General features: G+C 42.0%; 2 protein-coding genes across 3 annotated transcripts in view; both read right to left on the bottom strand.

Annotated features, from left to right (window-relative positions):
* Positions 1–236: 236 nt before the first annotated feature.
* On the bottom strand, positions 237–3,197 carry GPR75 (G protein-coupled receptor 75). The gene has a single exon (XM_086631154.1). The coding sequence runs from the start codon at positions 3,195–3,197 to the stop codon at positions 1,557–1,559; it is 1,641 nt and encodes a 546-aa protein (XP_086487280.1). The 3' UTR covers positions 237–1,556.
* Positions 3,198–9,314: 6,117 nt separating this feature from the next.
* Positions 9,315–25,847, bottom strand: part of PSME4 (proteasome activator subunit 4) — a 68,683-nt gene continuing 52,150 nt past the window's right edge. For both annotated transcript variants that reach the window (XM_086631920.1, XM_086631921.1), the window contains 12 exons: positions 25,419–25,571; positions 24,564–24,668; positions 23,614–23,705; positions 23,083–23,214; positions 22,097–22,305; positions 21,713–21,798; positions 20,573–20,701; positions 19,394–19,549; positions 14,167–14,329; positions 12,740–12,873; positions 11,599–11,737; positions 9,315–10,945 (listed from right to left, as the gene is read on the bottom strand). In XM_086631920.1, coding sequence (XP_086488046.1) covers positions 11,603–11,737; positions 12,740–12,873; positions 14,167–14,329; positions 19,394–19,549; positions 20,573–20,701; positions 21,713–21,798; positions 22,097–22,305; positions 23,083–23,214; positions 23,614–23,705; positions 24,564–24,668; positions 25,419–25,571 — 1,494 coding nt within the window. In that variant the 3' untranslated portion in view covers positions 9,315–10,945; positions 11,599–11,602. The remainder of the gene's footprint in view (positions 10,946–11,598; positions 11,738–12,739; positions 12,874–14,166; positions 14,330–19,393; positions 19,550–20,572; positions 20,702–21,712; positions 21,799–22,096; positions 22,306–23,082; positions 23,215–23,613; positions 23,706–24,563; positions 24,669–25,418; positions 25,572–25,847) is intronic.

The following is a 25,847-nucleotide window of genomic DNA, read 5'->3' as shown; positions in this document are numbered from 1 at the left end:
CAACAACTCACACACGGCAATAATGTGAATGTTTGGTGGTTTTTTTTTTTTTTCCTAAAATAACAAATCATCTTTCCATCACTGTAATTTTGCTAAAGATGTGGCATTTTCCTATTACGAGGCACCAAAAGTCTGTGGCTGGATTATTTCAGAGATACTAAGGCTCTGCTGAAGTCCACACAAGTTGAAAGGTGATTGCTTGTCTTGAAGAGATCTGGCCACTTCAAGCAGTAATTGTCACAAATTTAAATACTCCAAATTGTTCTGTTTCATAAGGAATTCCCACAACACATGACACGACACAGCTAGCTGGATTTATAAAAAAATACTTAACTTCAGTTATCTGCTCACTGTGTAGACCAACAGATAAAGTTTCTAAATAGATTATTAATCTTTAAATCAAACTGATGTTAGACTTCTATAAGCAAACCTCAGAAACTTGTAGTCATCTTGTTACGTGGTCATTCTGTTTTCAAAAACACTAACAGCTGTCAGTTCTACCCGTCAGAAGTACCACAGCCAAATCCTCCCAATTTCAAGACTTTTACACAAAGTCACCGACAAAAAAAGCAACCAGCAACACCACTCTTTGCATAAGTTTATGAATTAGAAAATTCCCCAGGTGACTGCGTTACTAATAGTGTATCAATGCTGTAATATTGCAATATTCATCTTTATCCTCAAATAAAACCTGTCATTAGGTATTGCAGTTATTTCTATCAGGCGTAGTCTATTTCTCCAAATATATTATTTTGGGATACATAATGCCATCGATCCTTAAAATAAATGTACAACTAGAATTCACATGTATACTTCAGAGGGTTATTAGTGCCACAACGCTTCTCAAAAGTCCTTCCCCAGTGGCAACGTAACACTGTTTGTAAAATGCCTTGTCCTGCTTTAGGAAGCTGAGGCTGAAATCCTGAACTTCAGTTGAAGACCGTGGAAAATTTGCCGTTTACCTCAACAGAACCAGGATTTCCCCCTGCGAACAGAAAGGACTTTCCCTGCCCATGGCAGGGGGGTTGGAACTGGATGATCTTTGAGGTCCCTTCCAACCCAAACCATTCTATAATTACTGTCACTTTCTACAGCAAAATGCCACTGACTCAACCCTGTGCAACGGAAAGCTTTTAAACCCAAGAATCACCACAGCAAAAATCCTCCCGATTCTTCCCGAAAACATGGCGAGTATGCCATTTAACAGGGAATTCTTCTGGCGCAGCCTCAGATCGTTCTCCGAGATATTCTGCCTCGTGACGTGGAGTTACAACACTTTTTTTTTGCTTGTCCAGGAGCAAAATTTAGTAACAGAAATACCCTCCTGTAACAATTCCAAACACAAATCTAAAACACTGCCCTTTTTGACTCGCCGCAGAAATTCCAAGAAAGCGTCATGGAAGTAATATCCGAGTATTCACTGCAAACGCAAACAGCCGGATACCATCGTTAGTGGCGTTTTAATTAATTGGCAGCAGTACCGCATCAGGGAGTTCGGGATGATCGTTAGCAGCACAAGGGAGGGGACCCACTGGGTCAGAACCCTTTCCTTAGGGTTACACTGAGGGCACTGGTATCGGCCTCGTCGAAGCGCTGTCGCGGTCTCGCACCAAGTCGGTGGTGGTGTGATGATGCGTGGCAAGGTAGGGCTTGGCAAAGCCGAAAGCGGAGCTCAGGGGCTGTAAGCTGTTTGGGGTGCTCGCCTCCAGGGAAGGGCTGCTGTTATAGATGCTGTAATAGGGCTCGATTCGGGTGTTCATGGGGGTGGAGCTGCTCTGGGCATAGTGCTGAGGCCCGACAGAAGCCTTGGGACTCAGCACGCTTTCCTTGGAGTGACTGGGACCGCAGGCTTGGTCCACAAACTTTTTCTGAGGTTTTGGAGACAACATGTACGCTGAATTGGTCTCGTGGTGGGATGACTTGTTCCTGTTGACTTCCAGGCTGCCTTTGCCCATGGCCCGAAGCCTCGTCTTCTGCTTGCAGCAGAAAAAGACAAGGGCTACGTACTGCAGGCACCAGAGGACCCGTCTCCGAAGTCCGGCGCTGTTGCGGGAATATATAAAAGGATTCAGTCCAGATTTGAAAAAAATGAGGGTAAACCCACACAGCTCGAACTGGTAGAGAACAAAGCCCCCGCTACTGGACAGCACGTCCTGCACCAAAGAGATGCCCAAGGGCAGGCAGCAAACCAGGACGGAGAGCACGATGACGACGCACGTCACCACCGCCCTGGAGTCTTTGGCTGCGGACAGGTTGACCGCCGACACGAGCTGGAGCCGGCCAGCGGCGGTGCCCGGTGTCTGGCCGAGGTGCTTGGCGTAGCCGTGCTGCGGCTTGCTGTAGCTCTGGTTCCTGTACAAGGCGGGCACGGTGCTCTGCACGCCCTCCCCGCCGCCGGGGGCCACGGGCCCCACGAAGGGCTGCGGTCTGGAGGTGTCCACGGCCACCACAGGCGGGCACCTCCTCACCCGCGCGTTCCTTCGCAGCGCCTGGGCGATCATGACGTAGGAGACGGCCACCACGGCCACGCAGCAGATGAAGTCGGTGACGTAGAGGTAGAGGATGACCTTCCCCTCGCCGCTGGCGAAGCTGGACATGGGCAGGCAGAGGCGGGAGCCGCGGGTTCTCAGGGTGGCCAAGGTGGCCAGGGTGAAGCTGGTGGCCCACAGGAGCAGGGTGAGGAGGAGGGTGCAGGGGAAGGAGGCAGCGTGGTGCGGCTGCTTCCCCAGCACCATGCGCAGCCGGTGCAGGGCGATGACCGCCACCGTCTTGAGCGACATGATGATGAAGCCGGAGCTGGTGAGGTGGAAGGTGAAGCAGAAGGCGCCCGGGACGCCTCGGGCCGAGTCGAAGAAGAGGACGAAGGCGAACATGGGGGCGGCCACCCCGCAGATGAAGAGGTCGCAGAAGGAGAGGTTGAGGACCATGAAGTCGAAGTTGGTCCTGAATTTCCGGAGGGCCGGGTCGAAGAAGGAGAGGAGGACGATGAGGTTGCCGTAGGAGCCCAGGCAGAAGACGAGGGCCAGCAGCGAGGCGCAGGCCGCCAGTGTGGCGCCGTGGGTGCCCTCCCGCAGCTCCGCGGGGCCGCCGCCCGCGCTGCCGTTCCCGCCCAGCGGCAGCAGCGGCGCCGCCACCAGCGCCGCGCCGGGGGGCTCGTCCTCGGCCGCCGCCGGCGGCAGCGACCCGGACCCGTTCATTTCCGCTCGGGGCCGCGCCGCCGCCGCCGCTCCCTCAGGGCTGCCCCCGCCGCGGCGCCGCCCGCCCCGCCATGGCGCCCGCCCGCCCGCCGCCGCCGCCGCCACCGGGCCCGCCCGGCCTCTGCGCTGCCTCCGCCGCGGCGGCGCCGGGGCCCGCTCGAGTCGGGGACGGCGGCGGAAGGTTGTTTGGGGCGGCGGGGGGTGCTGCTGCAGCTCCCCCCGCGGTTCCCGAACGGCCCCCGGCGGCTGCACCCGCGGTTCCCCCGCCCGGCACAACCCCCGAATTGCGGCTGCCGAGGGTCGCGGCTGCTTTGGTGCCAGGTGCGGTAGCAACAGAGCGCGGGGTTGAGCTGTTCCCACAGTTTTCCCCCCGGTCTCTCCTTATTAACTTCCATCGAGGCATCCAGCACCCTGTCCGGCCTCGTACGGCAGCACCCACGGGCACCCTTCCTCCTCCGTGGGGCCAGGCAGGGCAGAGGGCACGGCAGAGGCTTATCCCTGGAGCTTTCCCGGAGCGGAGAAGCGAGCCGAGATAAGGCAGCTGGAGGTTTTGCTTCAAGTCAGGTCCCAGCCATGCCCTTACCAGGATACAAAACCAACAAATCAAAAAATTTTGAGGTCCCCCCCTCTATGTTGACTTAACGCCAACAAAACTCCTGCCCCAAACCAAAACCTGTTGGTGATCAAAATTTAAGGCAGAGTTTTGCACGCCGTGCCTCCCCCTGCTTGCACTGCCGCATTGCTTTCCTGGGCAAGCGCAGCGGGGTAGGAATGCCCTTTTTGCTTGCTTGGCTGCACCCAGCAGCACGGGACCTAAGGCAAAGCATCTTCTGTATTCCCAGGAGGGTGGGGTGTAAATAAAAATCATTATTATTCTCTCTTTATCTCTTCACTGCCAATACTACTATCACAAATACAGTAGTTGCCCTTTAACGTGATGGAGAGTGCTGGATGTCTGAGCACTGAAAAGGATCGTTTTGAAATACTTACCTGGGCTTGACGATGACGAAGGGCTCCGTGCGCGTTCCCCGAGCCAGCACAGGCTGTCACAGGCAGACACAACTGAGGGACCTCAATGTCAGCCACTGGAATTGCAGTTGGAAGAGATGAAAGTCCAGCCAGGCAAGGCAGAGCCCTATGAAAATACAGCAGACCCTGTACTTCTGACTTACACGTGGGCACTTGTCATATACTGTATATTTCTTCATGTACTCATATACAATCACAGAATGGTTTGGGTTGGAAGGGACCTCAAAGATCATCCAGTTCCAACCCCCCTGCCATGGGCAGGGACACCCTCCACTACACCAGGTTGCCCAAAGCCTCATCCAACCTGGCCTTGAACACTTCCAGGGATGGGGCACATTAATCTGTGTAGTGTCTTAATAATCTGCTCCTACCTCTAGTTGCACATAAGAAGGACAAGATCCAAAAATGAAAACATTACATCCATGGTTTCCTGTGACTTCAAGCTATGTTCCCTCTCAGCTTGGCTATCACTTTTATTTTCACTCTTATTTTTCTTCTCCAGTCATGGTTAATTTGAATTCTGTGGCAAATCCTGGCCCCACTGAGTTGTTGGTTTTTGGTTTTTTTTTTCCACTGACAAGCTGGGATCTCCCTCCTTCAATTTTCTTACTTATAAACATCAGAGAGCACTGAACTGCGTGATTAAACAAGACTGAAGTAATTCACTCTTGCATTAGGCTGAAATTTTGTCAAAGTGATTAATGCTGAGGAAACACGATAATTGTTCTCTTCACGTGAAACTAACGTGCACACAATATCCAGGTCCTTTCAAAGCAGGTAAAGCACCACACTGCAGCTGCAAGCAACACACTGCCTAAAAACTGACCTTAGTTTTTCACTGTGTCTAATCCCCAAGTCCACATTAGGCTATGACTGTTTCTGTGGCATCACTGACCAAAAACACAGCAGTAGTATCACGTTTTGTGAAACTAGAATCCTGTAAAAAGTTGAGGTCTACATCATTCCAGGTGCAATTTGGCCAAACACTCAAAACTTGGATGAGCATGGTCAAGACTGCTTAATTTCCTGTAGTTCCTAGGTGAGCAGGTGGAAGCACACATACAGAACTGGCTGCACATGCCTAACGGGACTGGTTTTAGCAAGCCCATGGGATTTAAAGAAGTTGGCAAGACTGGGACTCTGATTTCTTACGTGCTTTTGAAACTCCTGAGATGTTGAAAAACAGACTTAGGAGTCAAAACTGTAAGACTTGGGCCTTAGAGAGTTAAATATTTTAGAACTAATTATATGCAAAATAACAAAACAAAAATTTTTTTATTTGCAAAATAAAAAAAATATTTTAGAATAATTATATGCAAAATAGATTTGGATTGTCAGTCATTTCATTAACGCAGTTTAGCGGGCCCACGAGGAGCAAGGGTGGTTTTTTGTTTTTAAGATCTTTTACCTCTCTCTAGTTATGAACTGTAGCTTGAAATGAAGGAAAAGGTGTTTGTTGCTACAGCCTGCATCCTTCAGGAATTTCAGCAGGAAAGCACAGCTGGATGGCGTGCTGGCTGTGCATGTTGAGGAGCACTGCTGCCCATCGTGGATCGGCAGAGCCCACGAATTCTGCAGGATGTGCCAGCCAGGAGATGGTCACTGGAACGCAGGGCTTGTCCTTGGGGAGTGAGGGGATGAGCTGGGGCAAAAAGGATCTCCATGGGAACACGGAATGGCCACACAGTCCCTTTGGCACAGCAAAGCATCTCACTGGCCTGCCCCTTTTGAAAAGAACTGCCAAAGTTTGGCACAGGGGAGAAGAGCAGTGGAAGAAATTGGTCTCAGTCTTGCAAGGCAGGAATCCCAACCCCAACAACTTTTGTGGCACCTTGCACAAGGTACTAGGATATTAACTCTTTCTTTACAGCACTTGTAAGCCGTTCCTTGAACTAATTAATGAAAAAACCCTCAGTGCTCTCTAGTACCACCAAGCTTCTCCAGTATTTTTAAGCCTTGGAGTTCCTACTGCAAAGGAGAAATTGTGTTCCCAAGACAGTTGTTACAGCAGTGTGAAGTTTTCATAGATTTCTAGGTTGGAAAAGACCTTAGAGATCATGCAGTCCAACCATCCCTAATCCCCCATTAAACCATATCCCTAAGTAGTTCATCCACGAAGTTTTGCAGATACTTACCCACAAGAAACTGGAAATTACTAATAATTGTGGAAACATGTGCCCACCTCATCTTAAGAGCAGCACCTTATGATTCTAACAAAACAGTTGTAGGGGAAAGATGCTGGAATAATAAAAAGGGGAAATTAACCCAGAAAAAACAGAAATAAAAGCCCACGAGAGAAGAGCATCAGTTAAAAGCTTTTGTTTCTTAACAGAATCTTTTTTGGGTGAACTTGCCTAGGCTTCTACCTAGATTTATTAGTAATCTCACTAGATTTATTGCTCATGCCCATTTATTGGATTTATTGCTGTTTTTCCAAGGTATGCTAATCAGAAGTGATAACTTATACAAAATACCTGCAGCAGTGAGGGTACTACGAGCCCAGGCAGGGAAGTAGGCTGAACTTGCACCAGCCTTTTGTGGAAAAAAGTCATTTAATCTAGAATTAGAAAAGGATCACAGCCAGGAAGGCTCCCTCTCCTTTTCACCCTTTGAAAAAGTCTGCCTTGTTATAGCATGCAGCTATTCCTCTAAGCACTGCACTCCAATCCATCAGAAATCACAAGATTTTGCTAATAAAATTTGCAGGCAATAGTGTAGCTTTTAGCTGTGCTCAGAGAGCACTCTTGATTCAAGACTGCTTTACTAAGAGTCATTCTCCTTCCCAGGGAGAGAATACTAACCTTTTTTTTTTTTTTTCCTCTCAGCTCATGGAATTTCACTTCTAAATAGCTGTTAATAGCTCTGAGAAGCACCTGTTGACCAAGAGAAAAAAAACCCTCAGTGCAAATCAACTACAATTTGCTTGTAATTTCTGTGCCTTGCCTTCCCACAGCTGAACAATATGCTGCATCTTCCACACAGTTCAATTCTTCCCTAATCAAACCTCCAGTTCCTTGCGGTAGACTGTGGAATCACTGCTGCCCTAGTGCCCCAGGAACCTTATTGGATAAACTGCCACAAAAAACTCTTCCCTGGGTCATGGTTGCCTCTAGCCTGCAGACAACCTGGAAGTCTAGACCAGTTCAGGTGAAATTCCTCCCCTCTTACTGGAAACTCGGTTCTCCAGAGCCCGTGCAGCAACGTGACCGTACGGTGAATATTTTGTGATGGGGAAATCCACAGGAGTTGCCTTCCAGTTACTGCACAACGCCAGTGAGAATGTAAAACAAATTAGTGCATAATTCACAGCAGGGTTAAAGTTAAAACCTTGCAAGGACAATAGCCAGCAAAACCTTCTATTGATAAGTTGTGGGTTTTTTCCCCCTTTTACATCTTACCAGATATTGTGTTTTCCACAGCCCAGGGGAAAAGGAAGCATGAGTGTCTGCTGCAGAATTCCAGGAAGTCTGAAGCTGTGGAAGAAAGTGTGAGACTGAACAGAGTGTGGGATGCTGGGGATGCCTAACTGTGAAAAACTGACAGGAGACATCATCTGTGTGTACCAAGCACAGGGCTCCCAGCAGCCTAGTAAAGAAGTAAAAAGGATGAGAGTGCAGATAGCCGGTCATAAAAGGAATGCAATCATAATATATCGTATCAGAAATAATCATAGCTCTTCCTTTTTTTCTTAAAAATCCATATACAGATTAACTGAACTCGTTAATAGCACAATCCACCAATGCTGAGCCTGTGGTACCACCCAAAAGCACCAGTTAAAGTTATTTGCCTACTTGATCTCATTTTCTTACACATTTTTATCAAAATAAGCATGTGACTGCTGTGATTTCAGCAGGTTCACACAGGCACAAACACACCCACTTGGTTATGGAAATACAGGAGATCACTCCGTTCCTAATATTCTAGCAAGGCAGTTACTGAACAGTAAGTCACTGCAACTCGAGCGAAAGAAAACCCCCAACCACTCGACAAATGAATTCTGCCCTACATCATTGCCATTCCTGGGTGCCTTGAACAGTGATGGTCACTGAGATTATTCGTGCACTGACATGTGGTCACGAAGGCCATCAAGGCTACCAGACCATCTCCAAGATCTTTTTCCATCTCTCTTACTGTTCAAGCAGGAAAATTCTCTCTTCTCACGCTAGAAATGTCTCCGTCTCCAGACTGAGGCACTGCAGTTGTTTCACCTCTAAGGCTTTAGGGAAAGGACAGCATAAGACATCAAAGTGATGGAAAGCTCAGAACTCATTGTGTGTATATTGCTTGGGGAAAGTCAGGGAATCAAAGTAGCAACCGAGTTGTGTTCGGCGAAGAACTCAAAATTGTCCCTACATTCTCAGAATAGGAGACTAGCATTTAATCTTCCACCCACAAAAAGTCAATTAGCCCAAGCTGGTTCACGCTAACTACAGCAGGTGTATTTTATCCTACAGAACTGTACTTTGAATAGGTAGCTCTATTTTCTGGCCGATCTGTTTGGATCAAGTCATTTATTGCTGATTTACAGAGAGCTATTGTGAATTAACACCACCTACTCATTTGCCAGCATAGCTCTGACCACAGAACGATTCTCTAGAGAGTACCGGATCTTCGACACCGCAAACAATTCTGGCTACACTTCGACTATAGGTACACACGAAAAGAAACTCTCAACTACAGTAAAAAGCACCAGAGCTGGATCCTACAGTTACCTGCCCTTGGTGGAGGCAAAACGGCACGTATAATCTGCTCCATCAATTAATCGGCCAACACACACTTTATAGATGATCCACTGCAGCAAATACTTTCCATTACCTTTACTATCAGCAATTCAAACCAGTTTCTCCAATTCTAAGTGTACTTCTCAGAAGTTAGTACTTTTTTTTGCGAGCCTCACCAAGTACGAGATATTTTTATGTCAATATAAAAGCTAGTTTCCCAACCATTAGGACTAGATCTTCAGTTAATCCTTCAAATCGCCTTAACTCTCTGCCAAATCCCACAATAAACACATACCTCATAAAAAAAGCTGCAAAGCACAGTAAACAACCTTAAGTTATATTCTCAAAAATAAAATTTTCCGCTTCAGAAATACAAAAAAAAAATATGCAGATGTTACAAACAATCCATTTATTATGTCTTCAACTACGTACACAATTGAAATAATAATTTTGGCACTACGCTATACAGTGGTTACATCTGTGCTGACACTCGTTAAATACTGCACCCGGAGCACTGCTGTGCTTTGAAGTTTGGAATGAGTCACACACTCAGCAAGTAGATCACTCAAAACGTATCAGTGCTCCTGGAGGGTTGCACGAAAGTTGAAACACACACCAGTTGATGAATTATTTCAATGTACCTCACATCCTAGGAACTTATCACACCAGAACATGTGATGTCAGCATTTGGAGATGGCCACAAGTGCTGCATTAAAATCCGAATGAGACATAGTAATAACGATACAAGAAAACCAAAACAAAACCTCTGCCTTTCAGACATGAAGAGAGATATTCCGTTAAAGAAAATAATTTAAAAAACTAATAATGGCATTTGATTTGATACAAAAGCCAGATCCACTACTGTATTAACATCTAAGTATGAATCTTTACAAATTAATCTCACAATGGTGTTATGTAAAAGGTTGCAAACTGTACAATGTTTTGTCAATGCAATGCCTCTACAATTTATACAGTCTTTTACAACTATGTAACACATATTAAACATGTTGTTAAATAGCCAATAGATACCAGTCTCTGAACAAAGCTACAGGCAAAAAAAAATACAGAGCTTCCACAACCTTCCAACAAGACAGGCTTGCTCAAACAGTGAACCTTTAGGAGAACATGCTGTTAAAAACAGTCAGCCACTCAGTGCCTTTTCACACTGCGCACGCGTTTCATTCTGTGAATTCAACCACTCGACGGTCCATCATTTCTTACCTGTGGGCTCTAATTACATGGAAACACCCATAGTCTTTCACCCTTAAAAATATGCAGATAATCATAGATTTTTATTCCACACGTGGCCAAGCTATCTGGGAAGACCTGGCCAGGCAGCAAGAGCTTTCGCTCCCCGAGTTGTGTCCTGCCACCATCTATACTGCACAAAGATCAGCTATTTACATTTCAACAAGGAAGATACAAAAAGGCCGTCGTGCCCTCAGGTGGACTGAATGATACAGAGCCCGGGCACCTGAAGGGCACTCAAATGCAAGCAGTGTCAAATAAAACTCTGAGAAAGATTCCTGGAATTGTATGGTGACCTGGGTGAGAAGTTGCATCACCAGAATGGGAGAGTTTCACTGAGAATATTCGGATTTGCAGCGCACTCTGGTTCTGCGTATCTCTGATGTCGGAAACAGCTGGGAAGAAGGGTCAGAAGAGGAGGATAAGAAACGTGCAGAGTAAGTCACTGGGTGCAAGGAAGCAGAAACAAGAGTGATGTGTAATGCAGGCCAATGACAGGGGTCTTGCAATAAACTCACGATCGATCGGGCTCTGTGAGTGCAGTTACAAGGAGACTGTGAGGCTCCCACAGCTGCTCCCTCGGGAGGTGAAATTCTTTTTGAATAGAACCAGGTCTTTATGTCTGTATTTAAAAGTGGTTTTGATCAGGCATCAGGATTTCCAGCACAAAGTTTTCTACACAATAAATTTCTTTGAGTTTCCTTTATTTCGCAGAGAGGTTCCTACATCCATCTCCTTCCCAGGAGAAACCTAAAAAAAAAAAAAAAAGATGAAATAATTCAAAACAAGATTACTGCCTCATGCTGTTACCACATAACAAAATGAAAATATAAATTAAAACTTCTCCTGGCATACTGTCACAAAACATCACAATACAATAGAGATCAGAATGTTGTAGTGTAACAACGAGAAACTCCAGGAATGGATTCACTCTTTGGGGACATGCCTGTTTGAAGGGACCTGGCAGCAAAGCCATAACGTGGCAGACGAAACAGTCTGGTAGCAATCATGCCTCATGGTGAGATGTAGATGATATGCTGGACTGGGTGGTGGGCTAAAGTCCTCAGAGGCATCAGAAGTACAAAGCAGCAAGTAGCTGCCTTTAGTGAAACTGCCAGGCATTTAAAAGGCAGCCAACTGGCAGAAAACGGGAGAAAAGGAACATCAATATTCAAGAAAACAAGGTGTCTTAGCAAAACACTAGGGTAATACAAGGACACATAAAGAGATGGACAAGATTTAACCAAGATAAATCTCATCCTGAACAGGCCACGGGAGCTGCAAGGGACTTAATTCTCCCTGTGGTGTAGGGATTCCTCCCTATTCCATGCTAGACTAGAGAGCTAGACAAGATTTTGCAAGAGTGACGTTCCTGTCAATCATGTCAAAACTAAGAATCTTACCTATCTATGCATAGTAGCATGGTGAAACCAAGAGGTCAGTAAGCACGAGCAGCTGGTCGTCCGTGAACTGCTGTTTATGCTCCTGCCAGTTGTCGTGATGGGTCCTCCGGAAATTTGACAGTGTTTTTTTCACAGTCATCTGCAGAGCAGACAATCAGTAGTGAGCTGTCAGTTATGGATTTAAGCTCCATGACAAAACAAACGCTGAACGTGACAAAACAGCTGCCAAGTAGTAGTAGTGTTTGAGCAGTTACAACAAGGGTTAGAAGGGCTCTGGAGAACTCAGCCCAGTTCCCCAGTATTTTCATTTTTACAGTTTTGGTTAAAGTCTTTTGACAAGTGTCACAACTCCAACGTTCTTACAAAAAGGATTCTTTGACCTACAATGTTGAGTTTGAAAAAAATTAACAGATTCTTATAAAGTTTAAGTGCAATGCTTTTCTCCTCTTCCTTTTCCTTGAGTACTTCAAACCAATGGTTTGGGTCTCAAACAATGAGAAATAGTGGATGAAACACATAAGGCACATAGAAGAAACAAATCAGAGGAAAACTATCTTCTGTTGTTAAAATAATTAAGATTATTATCAAATTCACAAAAAAAAAAAGTCCAATCAATTCAGTTCCTTGATTCAGTAAAGCACACCATAGCAAAATTTGTTAAATCTAAAGGAATCTGCAGCCATAAGCTCACTACTGTGGTTAACACAGCAAAAGATCAACAAAACTGAATAGACAGGGAAAAACAAACAAACAAAAAAGAGTTAAAGGTAACTGTTTTAGTTAAAAACTTGTTTCTGGGCTGCTTACAAAACCTTCATTTAAAAATTTGAGTGATTTTTTTGGTTCAGGTTGATATTTTCTAGAACAGCATGCACAAAAGTAACGTTTTCAATTTAAAAAGATCGTTTCCTCATTGTAGATACAGTTCTTGCAGCTTTCAGTTTATGCATTAAATTTGAAAGCAAGAACAGACCTACCACAAAAAAATACTTAAAAGCAGTCCATGACTTGTAATAAAAAGCAGCAGAAACCAAGTTTCTTAATAGCTTCCTAATTATTTCTAGGAAAGGGGAACTAAGAAGGAGCCAAGCATGTTTTAGATGTGTGATATGAAATAGAAAAATGACACAAGCACTCTTACCTCAATAGGCTGAGGGTCGTTAAGATGGGCACTGAGATCCATCAAGAGCTGTGGCATCCAGGTGGGCACATCATAGGGACTGGACAAAATGCAGGCGCTCAGCCCCAGCACACCGGCGTGGCGTTTGACCAGGTCTGCGATGGCAGGAGATGAATTCACATTTGGCAAGGAGCAACCATCTCGTCTGAGGCACTTCTCAGTGCCCCAGCCAAACTTAAAACTGGCTCTCAGTGAAAATAAGGCTACTTTTAACTGATGGAAACAACTGAAGAGAGCCAATATATTGAACAGAGCTGTTGAATTCGGGTGACGTGCTCACACTAATACTGAGTTCTGACCCTGAATTAAAATAATAACAAAAAAACCTCTGCCACAGCAGAGAGATCTTCTAGCTTCTGCAGAAAACCAGACAGTTCTACAGACCCTCTAGGCAAATACACTCACACAAGTGAATTCTAGCTTGCATTTCTAACCAAGAACATGTAAGAAAAATAATCTGCAACTGCTGTATACTTTATAAGCATTTCCCATCAGCTTCCTTCTCTCCAAGGACCTTTCTTTCTTAGTAACTCATGAACTACACCTCCACTGTTCCCTCCTGCGCTCGGAATGCTTCCTCAAATACCAGAACTGCTTTACAACAGGAAAACTCAGTTCTGGGTAAAATGAATGTGACTCAGAGGCACTAAATACGTGGGCAGAAGCCAAAGCTCCTAACTAAGGTTAACTAAGGGGTTTTTTTGTTCTGTGTGGTTTGGTGGGTTGGTTTTTTTTGGTGTGCGTGTGTTGGGTTTTTATAAAATTAAAAACCACACTGCCGAAACCCAGAAAGTAAAGTGGCAAAGGAGTGACATTACTTTGTGACAGCTAAAAAAATTTATTTACTGAGGAAATAGCCATCCCTTGTGACAGCTAAGGAAGTTTATTTACTGAGGAAATAGCTATCCCCTATCATCTGCATTCTCAACTATGTGAACTGCACACACTGTAAATAGAGAAATTTCTTTAGTGTTAATTCTGGAAAAGTATTAAATTAGCGTAACGTAGAAATACACCATAAAAAAATTACTTGTGGGTTTTTTTTTTGGTAGTAGTGTATCCTTATTCATCATTTACACTGTAAATCAAATTCTTGAGGCACTTAACAAGGATTAGGACCTTCACTACATACCCACAAATAGACAATAAGATACATAAGGACAAGTAATTTGCCACTATAGTTTATGGATGCTTAGGAAAGAAAAAAATTTGCATGGGCAACAGGCCTTACTTATGTTAATTTTCTAAATACTGCTTAACCACAGGACAAATCCTATTCCATCTGCAGCACTTGCAGAACAAGCTGTTTAAGCGTAGCACAAAATATTTATGTCCTCCTAACCTGCTATTGACACACATGGTATTAGTCTCTGAGGCAATTTTCTTACCACCAGAAGGAATTGGATCCATCACCGAACCCAGGTCTCGCTTCCGCTTTTTCGGTAACCTCATCTTGCACAGCTGTTCAAAATGGGTCTGCATGGGTGCATCCATAGTGAGAAAATTGCACTGTAGCAGGCCACTTAGTGTGGTAGCAGCCATTTCTCTCACCTGTGAGCAGAGACAGTACATGCCACGATTACTAAACACACATGCACAGCAAGAAACAGGTATTTGTGCTAGTAGTAGTTTTAAGCACATCCAGCTGGGCCAAGTTATCAAACTTTGCCCAGGAAAAGCCTTTAAAATATTATCCTGTTATCTCATAGATCATAAACTACTACTAATTTACCATATGTGTCTCTGCAAATAAATAAACGTGGAACTACCTTCACATAATTTGTCATAAAGTAAACTACTACTCCGGCAAATGATGTTATTTAACTAATTGTCAAGACATATGTCAGACCAACTGGCTTTAGAAAGTTTAAAAAAAGACTTTGAACGAGAACAAGATGCGCCACCCCAAATATAACGAATCTGCTTTACAAAACTTGTAATAGTCTCTGTATTAACATTAGTTTTGCCAAGAAAAAAAAATATACTTTTTTCAAAAGCGTTGAGTTTTCCCCCTCAAATGTACGTGGAGACATTAGAATCAACAAACGCAGAAGAGCTTTTCCAAGAGGAGGTAGAGGGTATGTTCATGAGACGAAGCTGATTCTGTTCTACCAGTAGCACAAGAGTTCTTTGGGAGATACAACAGATGCTCCATTAATAAGCATTCTGGAGCCCCCAACATAAGAAGGACATGGACCAGTTGGAGAGGGTCCAGAGGAGGGCCACTAAGATGATAAGAGGGCTGGAGCACCTTTCCTATGAGGACAGGCTGAAAGAGTTGGGACTGTTCAGCCTGGAGAAGAGGAGGCTCCAGGGTGACCTTATAGCGGTCTTCCAGTACCTCAAGGGGGCCTACAAGAAAGATGGGGAGAGTGTTCAGGAGGGCCTGTTGTGATAGAACAAGGGGTAATGGTTTTAAAATAGAGAGAGGTAGATTCAGATTGGATATTAGGAAAAAATTTTTTAGCATGAGAGTTGTAGAACACTGGAACAGGTTGCCCAGAGAGGTGGTGGATGCTCCATCCCTGGAGACATTCAAGGCCAGGTTGGATGAGGCCCTGAGCAACCTGATCTAGTTGGAGATATCCCTGTTCCTTGCAGGGGGGTTGGACTAGATGACCTTTGAAGGTCCCTTCCAGCCCTAACCATTCTATGATTCTATAAGCCATGCCAACTAGCTGCAGTGGTTTATGGGCAACAATTCAGTTCTATCCTGCTCCAGCATTATTTCCTTTGTTGTCCTGGGTACCAGTTCTTTTCACTACATGAATAAAACCAGAATTCCAGGTTGGAAAACATTCTTCTCTTCAGTAACACAAACAAAGACTAAGTTTTCATCTAGTTGCCAAATCATTCAAAATACAGATCTCCTTTTCCATTCCTTTTAAAACAGCCACAACACGTTGTCAGTGGATTACAAGTAGAGACACTTTAATCATGTGCTTTTAAAACTAAGTATAACCAATCACTTTTACTAATTTATCTCATCTACTCAAACTTTCCCAAACCATAAAGTTACAGAACTCTAAGACCGTATCTAAACTGGAGTCCCTCCGAAACTCAATTCCACTTCCAATAATTGCAGACTGACACAAACCTCCCAACATCTACAAACCTGAAAACCAGATCAACTTGGTGAAATGCTGACAGCAGTTGCCAGATTTTTTGCTAAGTACATACTGTTACATGTAACTGTAAACAGAACATTTGCCTATCTGGAGCACATACACCTACCAACGCTCTGAATCCAACGCTGCAGATGATAATAAATTACATCCTTGAACATCATGTTCTGAACCTCCACAAAGCGGTAAGTATGGCTGCAAGGACTGCAATAATTAAACTCAGGAGGTTGACAATAAGCTCTTGAGGCTTCACTTCATTCCATTTAAATTTCCACAACATATTATTCAAACGTGATCTACTTTGTTAACAGCATAAAGAAGTGCCAAGTGAAAGTCTGCCAGTGTTGTTCATCAGCAATTTGTGGGTCTCTTAAGACTTAAGCTGTTAAATGAAACACGATGTGCTAACGCAAGATGCAGGACAGAAAGAGGCTTGGCTGCAAAGCGAGCAAGCTCCCAAGTGAACTACACTCATTTACATCACTATTTGCTGGATTAAAACCACTTCCATTTCTAAATTAATAATCTACCTAAAAGGAACGCTTTGTTTCTACGTGCTCCTTGCAGCAAAGTGTTAAAATCCTACATTAACAAGCTAATAATTCATCACATCTGACACTAAATAATTTACAGATCATCATACTCACATGATGACTTACAGAAAAAAAAAAAGCTGCAGAGGAGTAGCAGAGGAATACTCTTCCAATCAAGAATGGGTTTTTTTTTTGGTCAGAGTTGACTAACCAAGGTCTACAAAACTGTAAACATATCAAAACAAAACCACTCAACAGCAGCCTAAGTGCAGTACTTGCAAGGGGCTACTTATACAAAGAGAAAATACTCCCCTTGCTGTAATATTTCAGTGTGATACGAAAAGTGGTTATCAAGACACGAGTGCTGGGTATTCACTACACTTCATTGCACATTTATAAAAACATAAAGCACCCACCCAGACAGCTTCCTAGCTCAAATTGTGGCTGAGAGAACTGTGAAAAAGATGCTTTCAGATCAACTAGGCTACCACTTCAACCTAACTTCAAGTTGAATACAGTCGTTTCCACTTTTCCTCTACTTCTGAGTAAATAGAATCATTTAGTGCAAACATGCTTTCCCAAACTCAAATCATTCCTGCAGCTCTCTCCAACTGCCTGTGTGATGTGGAAATCAGACATGATATTCAGTGGTGGTTATAGTGCTGCATACAGAGACACCACTTTTCAGGGCTGTGTACCTTTTCCCTTTATCAGCTGCAGGGTCACGTTACCTCTTACCATCATAGTACTCCATCAGCTCCATGACTCCTCTGACTTTCAGGAGGAGGATTTCCCACAATACCATTTAAGTGCAGCGTTCTTCAATCCTAGAGATTTATCCTTGAAGTGGGATGCACGGAATTGGCTTTGGATAGAAGCCAGACTGTCCTGTGACCCACGTTCACCTTGCGCTGCAGTCACACGGCTATGTGACACGCAGTGTGGTCATTTGACATTGTCATTTGAGAAAGTTTGTTGCAATGATTTTATGAAAACAGATGAAATCACCAGCAAGTTTGAGAATTCTAGTGATACTAGAATTGTTAACTGTATATCAAAGCAAAGAATAAGAGGGACAGGATCATTTGGTCTGGCACCTTTGTATCAAAATAAGCAAAAAAAAAAAAAAAAAAGAGTATCTTTAAATCCAAGATCCAAAGTCTCAGTTCCACAGGGTGAAGACAACAAACACTAGTTGAAGCTAGGGATTCTACTGAAAGCACACTCATCTTAAAAATCCAGCATGAAAAAATACATAGGAATTACTCTGCAAGATCCTGCATTCTTGCCAATTATCAAGGAAGAATGAGATTACTTTTCAAAGAAAATTGAGAGCTTCCATGGTAACAACAACAACGATTCTAAGTGTTCATGAACACAGATAAGCTTTTTTTGATTTATATCTCTGTAGTGCAGAAGAATAATTTTGTACGTTTAAATAAATGGTATTAAAGTGACTAAACCGTATTTTTTCAAAATGCCACGAGATGATGAGGTAAGTGTTTTGATTTGGGCAACAACTCACCACGGGTTGCACGCTGCTGCTCTCCAGCTTACTATCACAAAAAGTGACATGGAAGACACAGGAGAGCTCATCTTCAGACTGAAACTGGCACTGAGAGGCGAGCAAAGTGCTGTTCTCTAAGTGTCACATGCACTTACAGGGAGGGTAATGTCAAACCTTTCAAACCAGAAATTTTAATCTGTATATTCAAATTATTTCCAGTTCACTGATCACAAGAGCAACCTTCACATCTCAGGTATAAGTGCTGTTTTAAATGTAGCTGCAGGAAGACCTAAACCAGGACCTTTGTTTGGGCAGAAGGATATCACACTTCAGAACTTACTTTCTTCTAGGAAAAAAAAAAAGCACCCAAGCACCCAAAAAGATTTAACTGATCTTTGCCAACAGCACAAAAACCAGTGAAAGTGATGGTGCAGGGTAAACAGAACAGACCAGAGATTAACACTAAAGATTTCTCACTGTGCTTGAGCATCATCAAACAAACTTAAATTCACATGGTTTAATACAAGCCTTCAGTTGTGTAAATCAGTACTACAGGACAAAACACTTGCATGATTTTCCCCCAGCTTTTGGAAGCCTGACAAACAAGACTTAGTGATTCACATCAAGTATCTGTTGCTTTTTTCTGAGAACAAGCTTATGATCCTGATAGCACTTCTAAGAGCACACTGGGCATTCATACATGGATCTTCAACAGTGTGCATGCACCATGGCCAAGGTTTTGGATTTTATCTCCTTCAGTTTGTCTATACTGAAGTATCACTAGCTCAGGAGACGCACTAAAACTTGTCAGACTGACAAGTAAGGTTACAAACCATCATCTTTTCACATCATGTAACACCACCAACAGCATCTGCTAGAAAAATTCAGTCCTATTATGTGTGCAACTTTCACAAAGGTAAGGAAAATCTACTTGCAACTAAAGAAATAGCTCCTTATGAGTTGGATGTATACAAAAATTATTTTTGTCACTAATAAGCCGTTATGATTAAATGGGAAACAGACCTATAGAGTAATAAACAGTGCTTTTATACAGTTTTCACATAGGATGGCATTCTACCTTGGAAACTGAATTTTCTATCAACATACATGCTAATATATATAGTAAGATGATAATATCCCTGTTTCAGCCATACTTAAGAAAGCAACACAGCACTGTTCTGTTCCGTCGAAAAAGTAGGAACAACAGAACTTTTAAAATTACTAACAGAATATTTTCTAAACAGCTGTTTTCCTGCAATGGAATATTAAAGAAAAAATGGAATATGAAAGAGTAAATCCTATAAAGCTATTTGTATTTTCAAAATAGGAAGAATGTGAAGCTAGCAATACTTACTGTATTAATTTACAACCAGTAGGTTTTTCAGAAAACTTGACAAGGGCGAGAAACTAGTCACATGAAACAAAGCATTTCAGAAAAAGGATTACTTGCCTCAAGCTGTTCATCTTCCAGGAGTTTTATAACCAGCCATCTGATGTCATTGACTGCTTCTTCATTGTTGAGAAAGATAAAGAGATTGTAGAAGACCATGGTCTGGAGGTAGGTTAGTACGGTGTACCTAGCGTGCCAAGAATTGCTTCTTGCTGTCTACGAGTGAAAACAAATAGTAAAAGAAGGTGAAGGGAAGCAGCTGTCTGATGTAAGGCTAACAGTATTTAAGAAAAAGCTTTTGGGGAGAGTTGCAAATAACTTTCCTTACTCAGCTGCTTTTGCTCCAGACACTCTTCAATTTCCAAAGCGCACAATTATTATTTAAACAATAATTTATTACAGGCTCAACTTCCAAAGCATACTGGTATTTAACATATCTAATACCGTAAAAAAACAAAATAGGCAAGGTTTTCCCTTTGATTCTTTCCTGACAATAGTCATAAGGCAGATTAAACCAGAAATTCCCTTCTGCTGGAGTACATCTATTCTACACAATGATTCAGAGAGTCAACTTTTTACAAGTTCCTTTACTTTGAACTCCACGTGCTCATGGAAGTCTGAATTATTGAAAGCACCAGGCACAAGCCCAGCCTGGCTTGCAACACTGCAGTTGCTATTTTGGCTGTGTGCACAGCTTGCAGCAACATTTTGCAACAGGTAATTTTACTCCTGTAGATCAGTCTTGAATGACCAGAGGAAAAAAATGCATTTCTTGCATGACACACTGTCTATAGAATGAACCACTCAACTCAAGAGTGCATTTATATTTGGGTTGTTCATCAGAAAGCAGTAGCAGTTGATAAATACACTGTAAAACTATAAAAAGGCAGTTCTTTCTGCTGACTCATTTTGAAAGTAGATTTTGAATTGTTATGCTCACGAGGAGACATGTTTGGCTTAAAGTGATCCACTACTGAACCAAATTTTACTTTATTAAAATACTGTGCAATTTCTTATCAAAATAGAAGTTGTTTTAAATGTTTCGAAGCAGGAAACTAAATAAAATATATTTACTCTTTCTAAGAATGTTTTAAAACACTTCTAATAAACTCTTTCCTCTCACCTTTAAGAAAACCAGTATTTGATACTCTTCGAATCACAACTATTGTATAATCTTAAAAAAAAAAGGCATAGAGTGCATCAGATAATAAGAAACTACGTTATTTAGACTATACTCACTTGTTTTAGCACCTGAAGTACCAAAGGCACTTGCTGAGGATAGAGCAAACCCTGAGACATTAACGACAAACACATCTTAGCATCTCTTTTAAGCTCATCATAGCTATTGTCATTTTCTACCGGTGCAATCTATAGAACAAGATAAGAGGGGGGGGGGGAAATAAATAAATAAAAAGGCTAATGTTAGGAAATGAGCATTGCTAGCAGCAAAATCCTGAAAGTAAGTTTAATCCCACGAAAGGACAGTCGTCTAGGGAAAAATACAATCAATATAATGCTGAAAGATTAAGTTAACCAGGAAAAACAATCAATGTAACATTAAAATAGTCTCAGCAACAAGCTGTAGAAAAAAAATCAGAAAAACAGAATCAAGAGATCCTTGTTCCTTGCACCATATATTATTTATCTAAACAGTATGGCTAGTCAGAACCTCGTAAGGAGAATTAAGTGGGTGGCATTAAGACTTTGGTTCCCCATTGCAATTCTTTTGGTATCAAATCCAATTAATTTAATAGTTTAGATGTAGGTCCAAAACTGAGAGAAAGCTTTATCGGTATGTCAAGTTCATTTTCACATAAACAAACCTTTTTTTGGTGCTCATGTGCATTATTGTTGGAAAATCAACTGATGTTTACATAAAGTGAGACATATGCTTTGGAGCATGCAAGTATGTATTATTTCAGGTATGTAGCACTGACTGACCCAGCTTCATAAAAGAATACAAGGATTAGAGGTGCCAGGAAAAACGAGAGAAGTACCACCATTTAGAAAGAATTGTATAATCATGGAACAAAAAAAATCCAACTAAGTATCAGAATAGAAACAACATACATGAACTAAACACTCTTTTCCCCCCCAAGTTACACATGTACAGGGCATGCACCTACAAATCATTATTGTCAGGAAATCATTTAACAGGTGAGATTACCAGCTGTAAACATACATAACAATAAACCCCCGCCATGGGCCTCTTCAGTATACATGTTTTTTATTACCATTATTTGTTTTCTTTTTTATGCATGTTTTTTATTACCATTATTCATTTTCTTTTTATTTAAAAAGTCCCTTATAACTTTGGTTTATATACAGAATTTCTTTTTAATCAAACATGACTAATAAAGGAGAAATTAAAGCATATACCTTGAAAAATAAGGGCAAAAGCTGGAGTTGCTCTGTGACAGCTGTAGAGAAGGACCGTCCTGCACTTGCCATCAACCACTTCAGAACTGTTTTTATAAAGAGAAACGAGCACTGATTAAGAAGATGGAAAATAGTAATAATTCCAAAACAAGTCATAGACCAAATTTATTGCAAATTTTCACAGGCTAGAGTGGACCTATACTGGTAGTTAAGTTTGAGCCTGTAAAAGTGACTTTTTTATAAACCTCAACCCTAAAACAACAGATAGCTTGTTGCAACGCAGATCTGAGAGGTGAAACCGTGTACTGCAACTGTATGATTTGCAGACCTCAACCATCATGTCCTAGAACACCTCCCATTTCTTAGCCTTCTTAAGGAACTCACTAGTTTTCAAGAGTTTAATGCCCTGAGTTCGCTCATCTTGTTCACCAACTCCATTCTCTTCCATCACGTGATTCTGAATTTCTTCGTCTGCTTCCATGAGGGGTTTAAGATTTTCAAGTATCCGGGTAGTAAATTCATGGACACGAGGAGATTTAGTTGCAGCAGTATTTGGCAACGAAACATCTATCATGAATATGTAGGTCAAAACACTAAAAAAGCAAACAAAGCAAGCAAGAACATACAGTTAGCACGACTACTGTCCAGAGAACATAGCTAGAAGTGATCTGAGGTCAATGTGCTCAACTTTGAGGTCTAATACTTACAATTTCCTCTTATTCTCACTTCAAAGTTATTTAAAAACAAATGTTTTTCAAATACCCCCCGTGTAGATACTTGAATCAAGCAGGGTTAGACAATCATTAAGCTACAACGCCCCTTTCCTCCAAGCAGATCTGCAACTAGCTTTTAAGTCACTAGAATGCTCTCTAAAGGACTCCCTGCATATTTAGGGCATAGAACACAGTAAATTTGGGTTGTGGTGTTGGTTTTTGTGGGGGTTTTTTTTGGAGGGGAGGGTGGCAGGTTCTTTTTTTTTTTTTTTTTAAGAGCTTTAGAGAGATATCATACATAAACATACATATGTCCCCATCCCTGGATGTGTTTAAGAATAGGGTGGATGATCTACTTGGGGATATGGTTTAATGGGGATTAGGGATGGTTGGACTCGATGATCTCTAAGGTCTTTTCCAACCTAGAAATCTATGAAATAAACATGACAGGTCATCTACAATAAAAGACAAAAATAGAGAAGTCACCTGCAGCTTCTGAAGCAAGGCTGTTGACAATTTATCTGATTTCTATCACCAGTATTAGCACAGAGAGATAAGCAGTCACTGCTTCAGCGTAATTATTTAGATACTCAATTACCCAAACAAAACAAGGAGGAAAAAAAAAAAACCCCAAGAGCTGCAGAAGAGAACACTGACCTTCCTATTCTCTCTCGGACGTTCTTGTAGACCTGGGTGAGCTTGGGTTCCAGGTACTTCAGCAGTCTGTGCAGCAGCTCTGGCACTCTCCACTCCTGCTGTGCAAGGCCACCTTGCAGCACGTAGAGGCGGCTAGGAAGCAGAACAACTTCTCTTTACCCACAGAAAATTGTTCCTCCCCTCCCCAGCCCCCTCCAAGCCGCGTTTTGCAATGTTTTGTGTGTTTTCTGTGTGTCAACGCATAAAAGTGTCTTTGTGTGAGCTGCATGCAAAGATGGGTCAAAATTGAAGTGTGACAACAGTACTGCTGCTATGCCAGTTCCAAACCTTCACATTCTGTAAACTACATTTAATGACACTAAAAAATAATAATGAAGAAACTCCTACTGTGCAGGGAAAGCTAACTGGAAAGCAGTGCTTTTGTTCCCTGCTTCTACAAGCCAGCTGGCACGACACACTCTCAATATGTTTGATCCATGCCTTATTTCCTTCTTCATTCAGCCACAAGGAAACAGTCAAAATTTATTTTACCATGCATCTACAAACGATCCTCCTTCACCACTCAGTGGAGATTCCAACAGCAATTCAAATAACCAGTGCAGTTTCCTAGGATCTCTGCTCTCCTGAAAATCAACAAGCACCAGAGATATAAGCAAATTGGGGATTTTTAAAATGTACCTAAGGCATAAACTAGGAAAGTTTTGACAGATTTTCTTTGCATCCCCTGGGTTTATTCTATTAAGCACGAGCAAAGTTAAATATCTTTCCACAATGAACCTCAATAGGAGGAAAATCCAATGAAACTACAGGCAGTTTTAATTATTTGGCAAACACAATGTTAAGAATAGAAGGAATTTTAGCTTAATTTTTGACATATACAAATAACCTTGTCTGAATTTTTCTAATTGCTTGCCAAGGTTCTGCTGGCTGACAAACTATGCTGAATTTTTCTGAGTGATTTCAAAGAATTACTGATTCAAGATATTTGTAGCCTATCATTTACCCTGCTTCTCAGAAACCACAACTTCCAGTCCACCACAGCGTACAGAAATTTTACTGTATGTTACGATATAACTTGAGACTTAGTTTTCGCAGCACAAGGTTAAGCTGCAAACTTTTAAAGCACGAACAAACGTGTAATTTGAGTTCAAAAACTCCCACGAAAGTTGAACACAGCAAGCATACACATTAACATCATCCACTAACCTTACACAGATCTTCTAAAATACTTAAAAGGAAAACTAAGGTTTTATTTCCATCCTAAAGTGTTGTACTTAACTGTCTGCAAAGGGCACAACAAATTTCCAGAAAAGCTATTTTAAATAAATATTATTTTTTTTTATACTGTATTTACAGTTCTCAGTTTTAGCTGATAAAATAAACCCAAATACCTCGGTTCCTAAAGCTCTTTTTTTACATACTCTCTGTAAAACTTGCCCATCTGGATAGAGCTTTACAAGCCTAAAAAAAGGGGAACTTACACAGGAGGTTGCTATGCACGTGCCCCAGTCATTGTACGTTTCCACTGTGATGTTGCACAAAGCTGTTCGAAGCAATGGACAGAGAAGCTCCCAAAGTTTTTCCACCTGCTCAGAAAAAAGGCAAAATACATGATTTGGCTATTTAAGGACAAAATGGCTGTCTAATCTTTGTGAACCTTAATCCTTTCACCTTTTCGAATCATGGAAAAATAATACTGTTTCTGGGAGCAGCTACAGTATGATATCTATAAAAGGAAACCAACACCATCAGAATTAAGATGTCAGGAATCATTTAAATGTTGTTTACAAGGTGTTTTGAAATACTGTGGACTACTTATGATTGTACTTAAATCACCATGAAAATGATGTATATCAGGGACTGCATGCACTTTGCTTTTGGTAGGACAGGAGTCTTGTACACCCCAAGGAGTTTCTGTTTCTCTCCTAAATTTGAAAATTTCTTCTTTATTTTTTATTAAGGAAACCATTCTCCCAGAACTACTTTTCAGCACAGAAATCCATTTAAAGGTAATCTAGACAGCTAGGTCTAGACAAAAGATGTAATAAACTTGGAAAATTACAAACCACATCAGCTTTCCTGTCTCCTTACCAGCAAACTGTTCTCAGTTTTAATCCTGAAGCGTTTTACTATCACCTACTATTATACAGGCACCAAACCAAGCTACGAATTGTGCTCAAAGTCTGGCAACAAAGCACTAAGTGTTGCAACTTTTCCCAGTTCTTTCTTGGAAAAAGGTGACATTAAAAGCCTTCAACTTCATACGTTTAATTTGTTTAATAGTTCAAACTTATGTCTTAACTTCCATGAATCACTCAAAAATACTACTTTAGCACCTTCTCAAACGTCCAGTGTTTAGAACCTCTGATTAAGCCAGCTATAATTTCAGCTACACATCTCTGGGTGCTTTCGTGAGAGTCTGCCACAAGTTGTTCCAAGTGAGGCTGAAGAACTGGCAGGAAGGCATCGTCGAAGTTTCTGAAAAGGCCCTGTAAAACAAGATGTGACAGTGTCTCCAGTACCCATCCATCTCAACCATTGTCTTTGTAAGAAGAACACCAGATGGTGAAGTGCTCGAGATCTGAATCTGCAGAAAGTGAAATTACTCTGCCTTTATAACCAAATTATATACAACTGTCCTATGTACTTTTATATTACTCTAAATATGTTTCCCTGTGTAGCTAATCAGGAGAGAAGATTAATCACAGCAGCATACCTTTAAAAATCAACATTTTGCAACAGTGGGGTATAAGTGAAGAAGTGTA

The sequence above is a fragment of the Tauraco erythrolophus genome, chromosome 2 (assembly GCF_009769465.1).
Source record: "Tauraco erythrolophus isolate bTauEry1 chromosome 2, bTauEry1.pri, whole genome shotgun sequence".
NCBI lineage: Eukaryota > Metazoa > Chordata > Aves > Musophagiformes > Musophagidae > Tauraco > Tauraco erythrolophus.
Note: the sequence above shows the minus strand (reverse complement) of the source record. Positions and strands in the feature narration are given on the sequence as shown.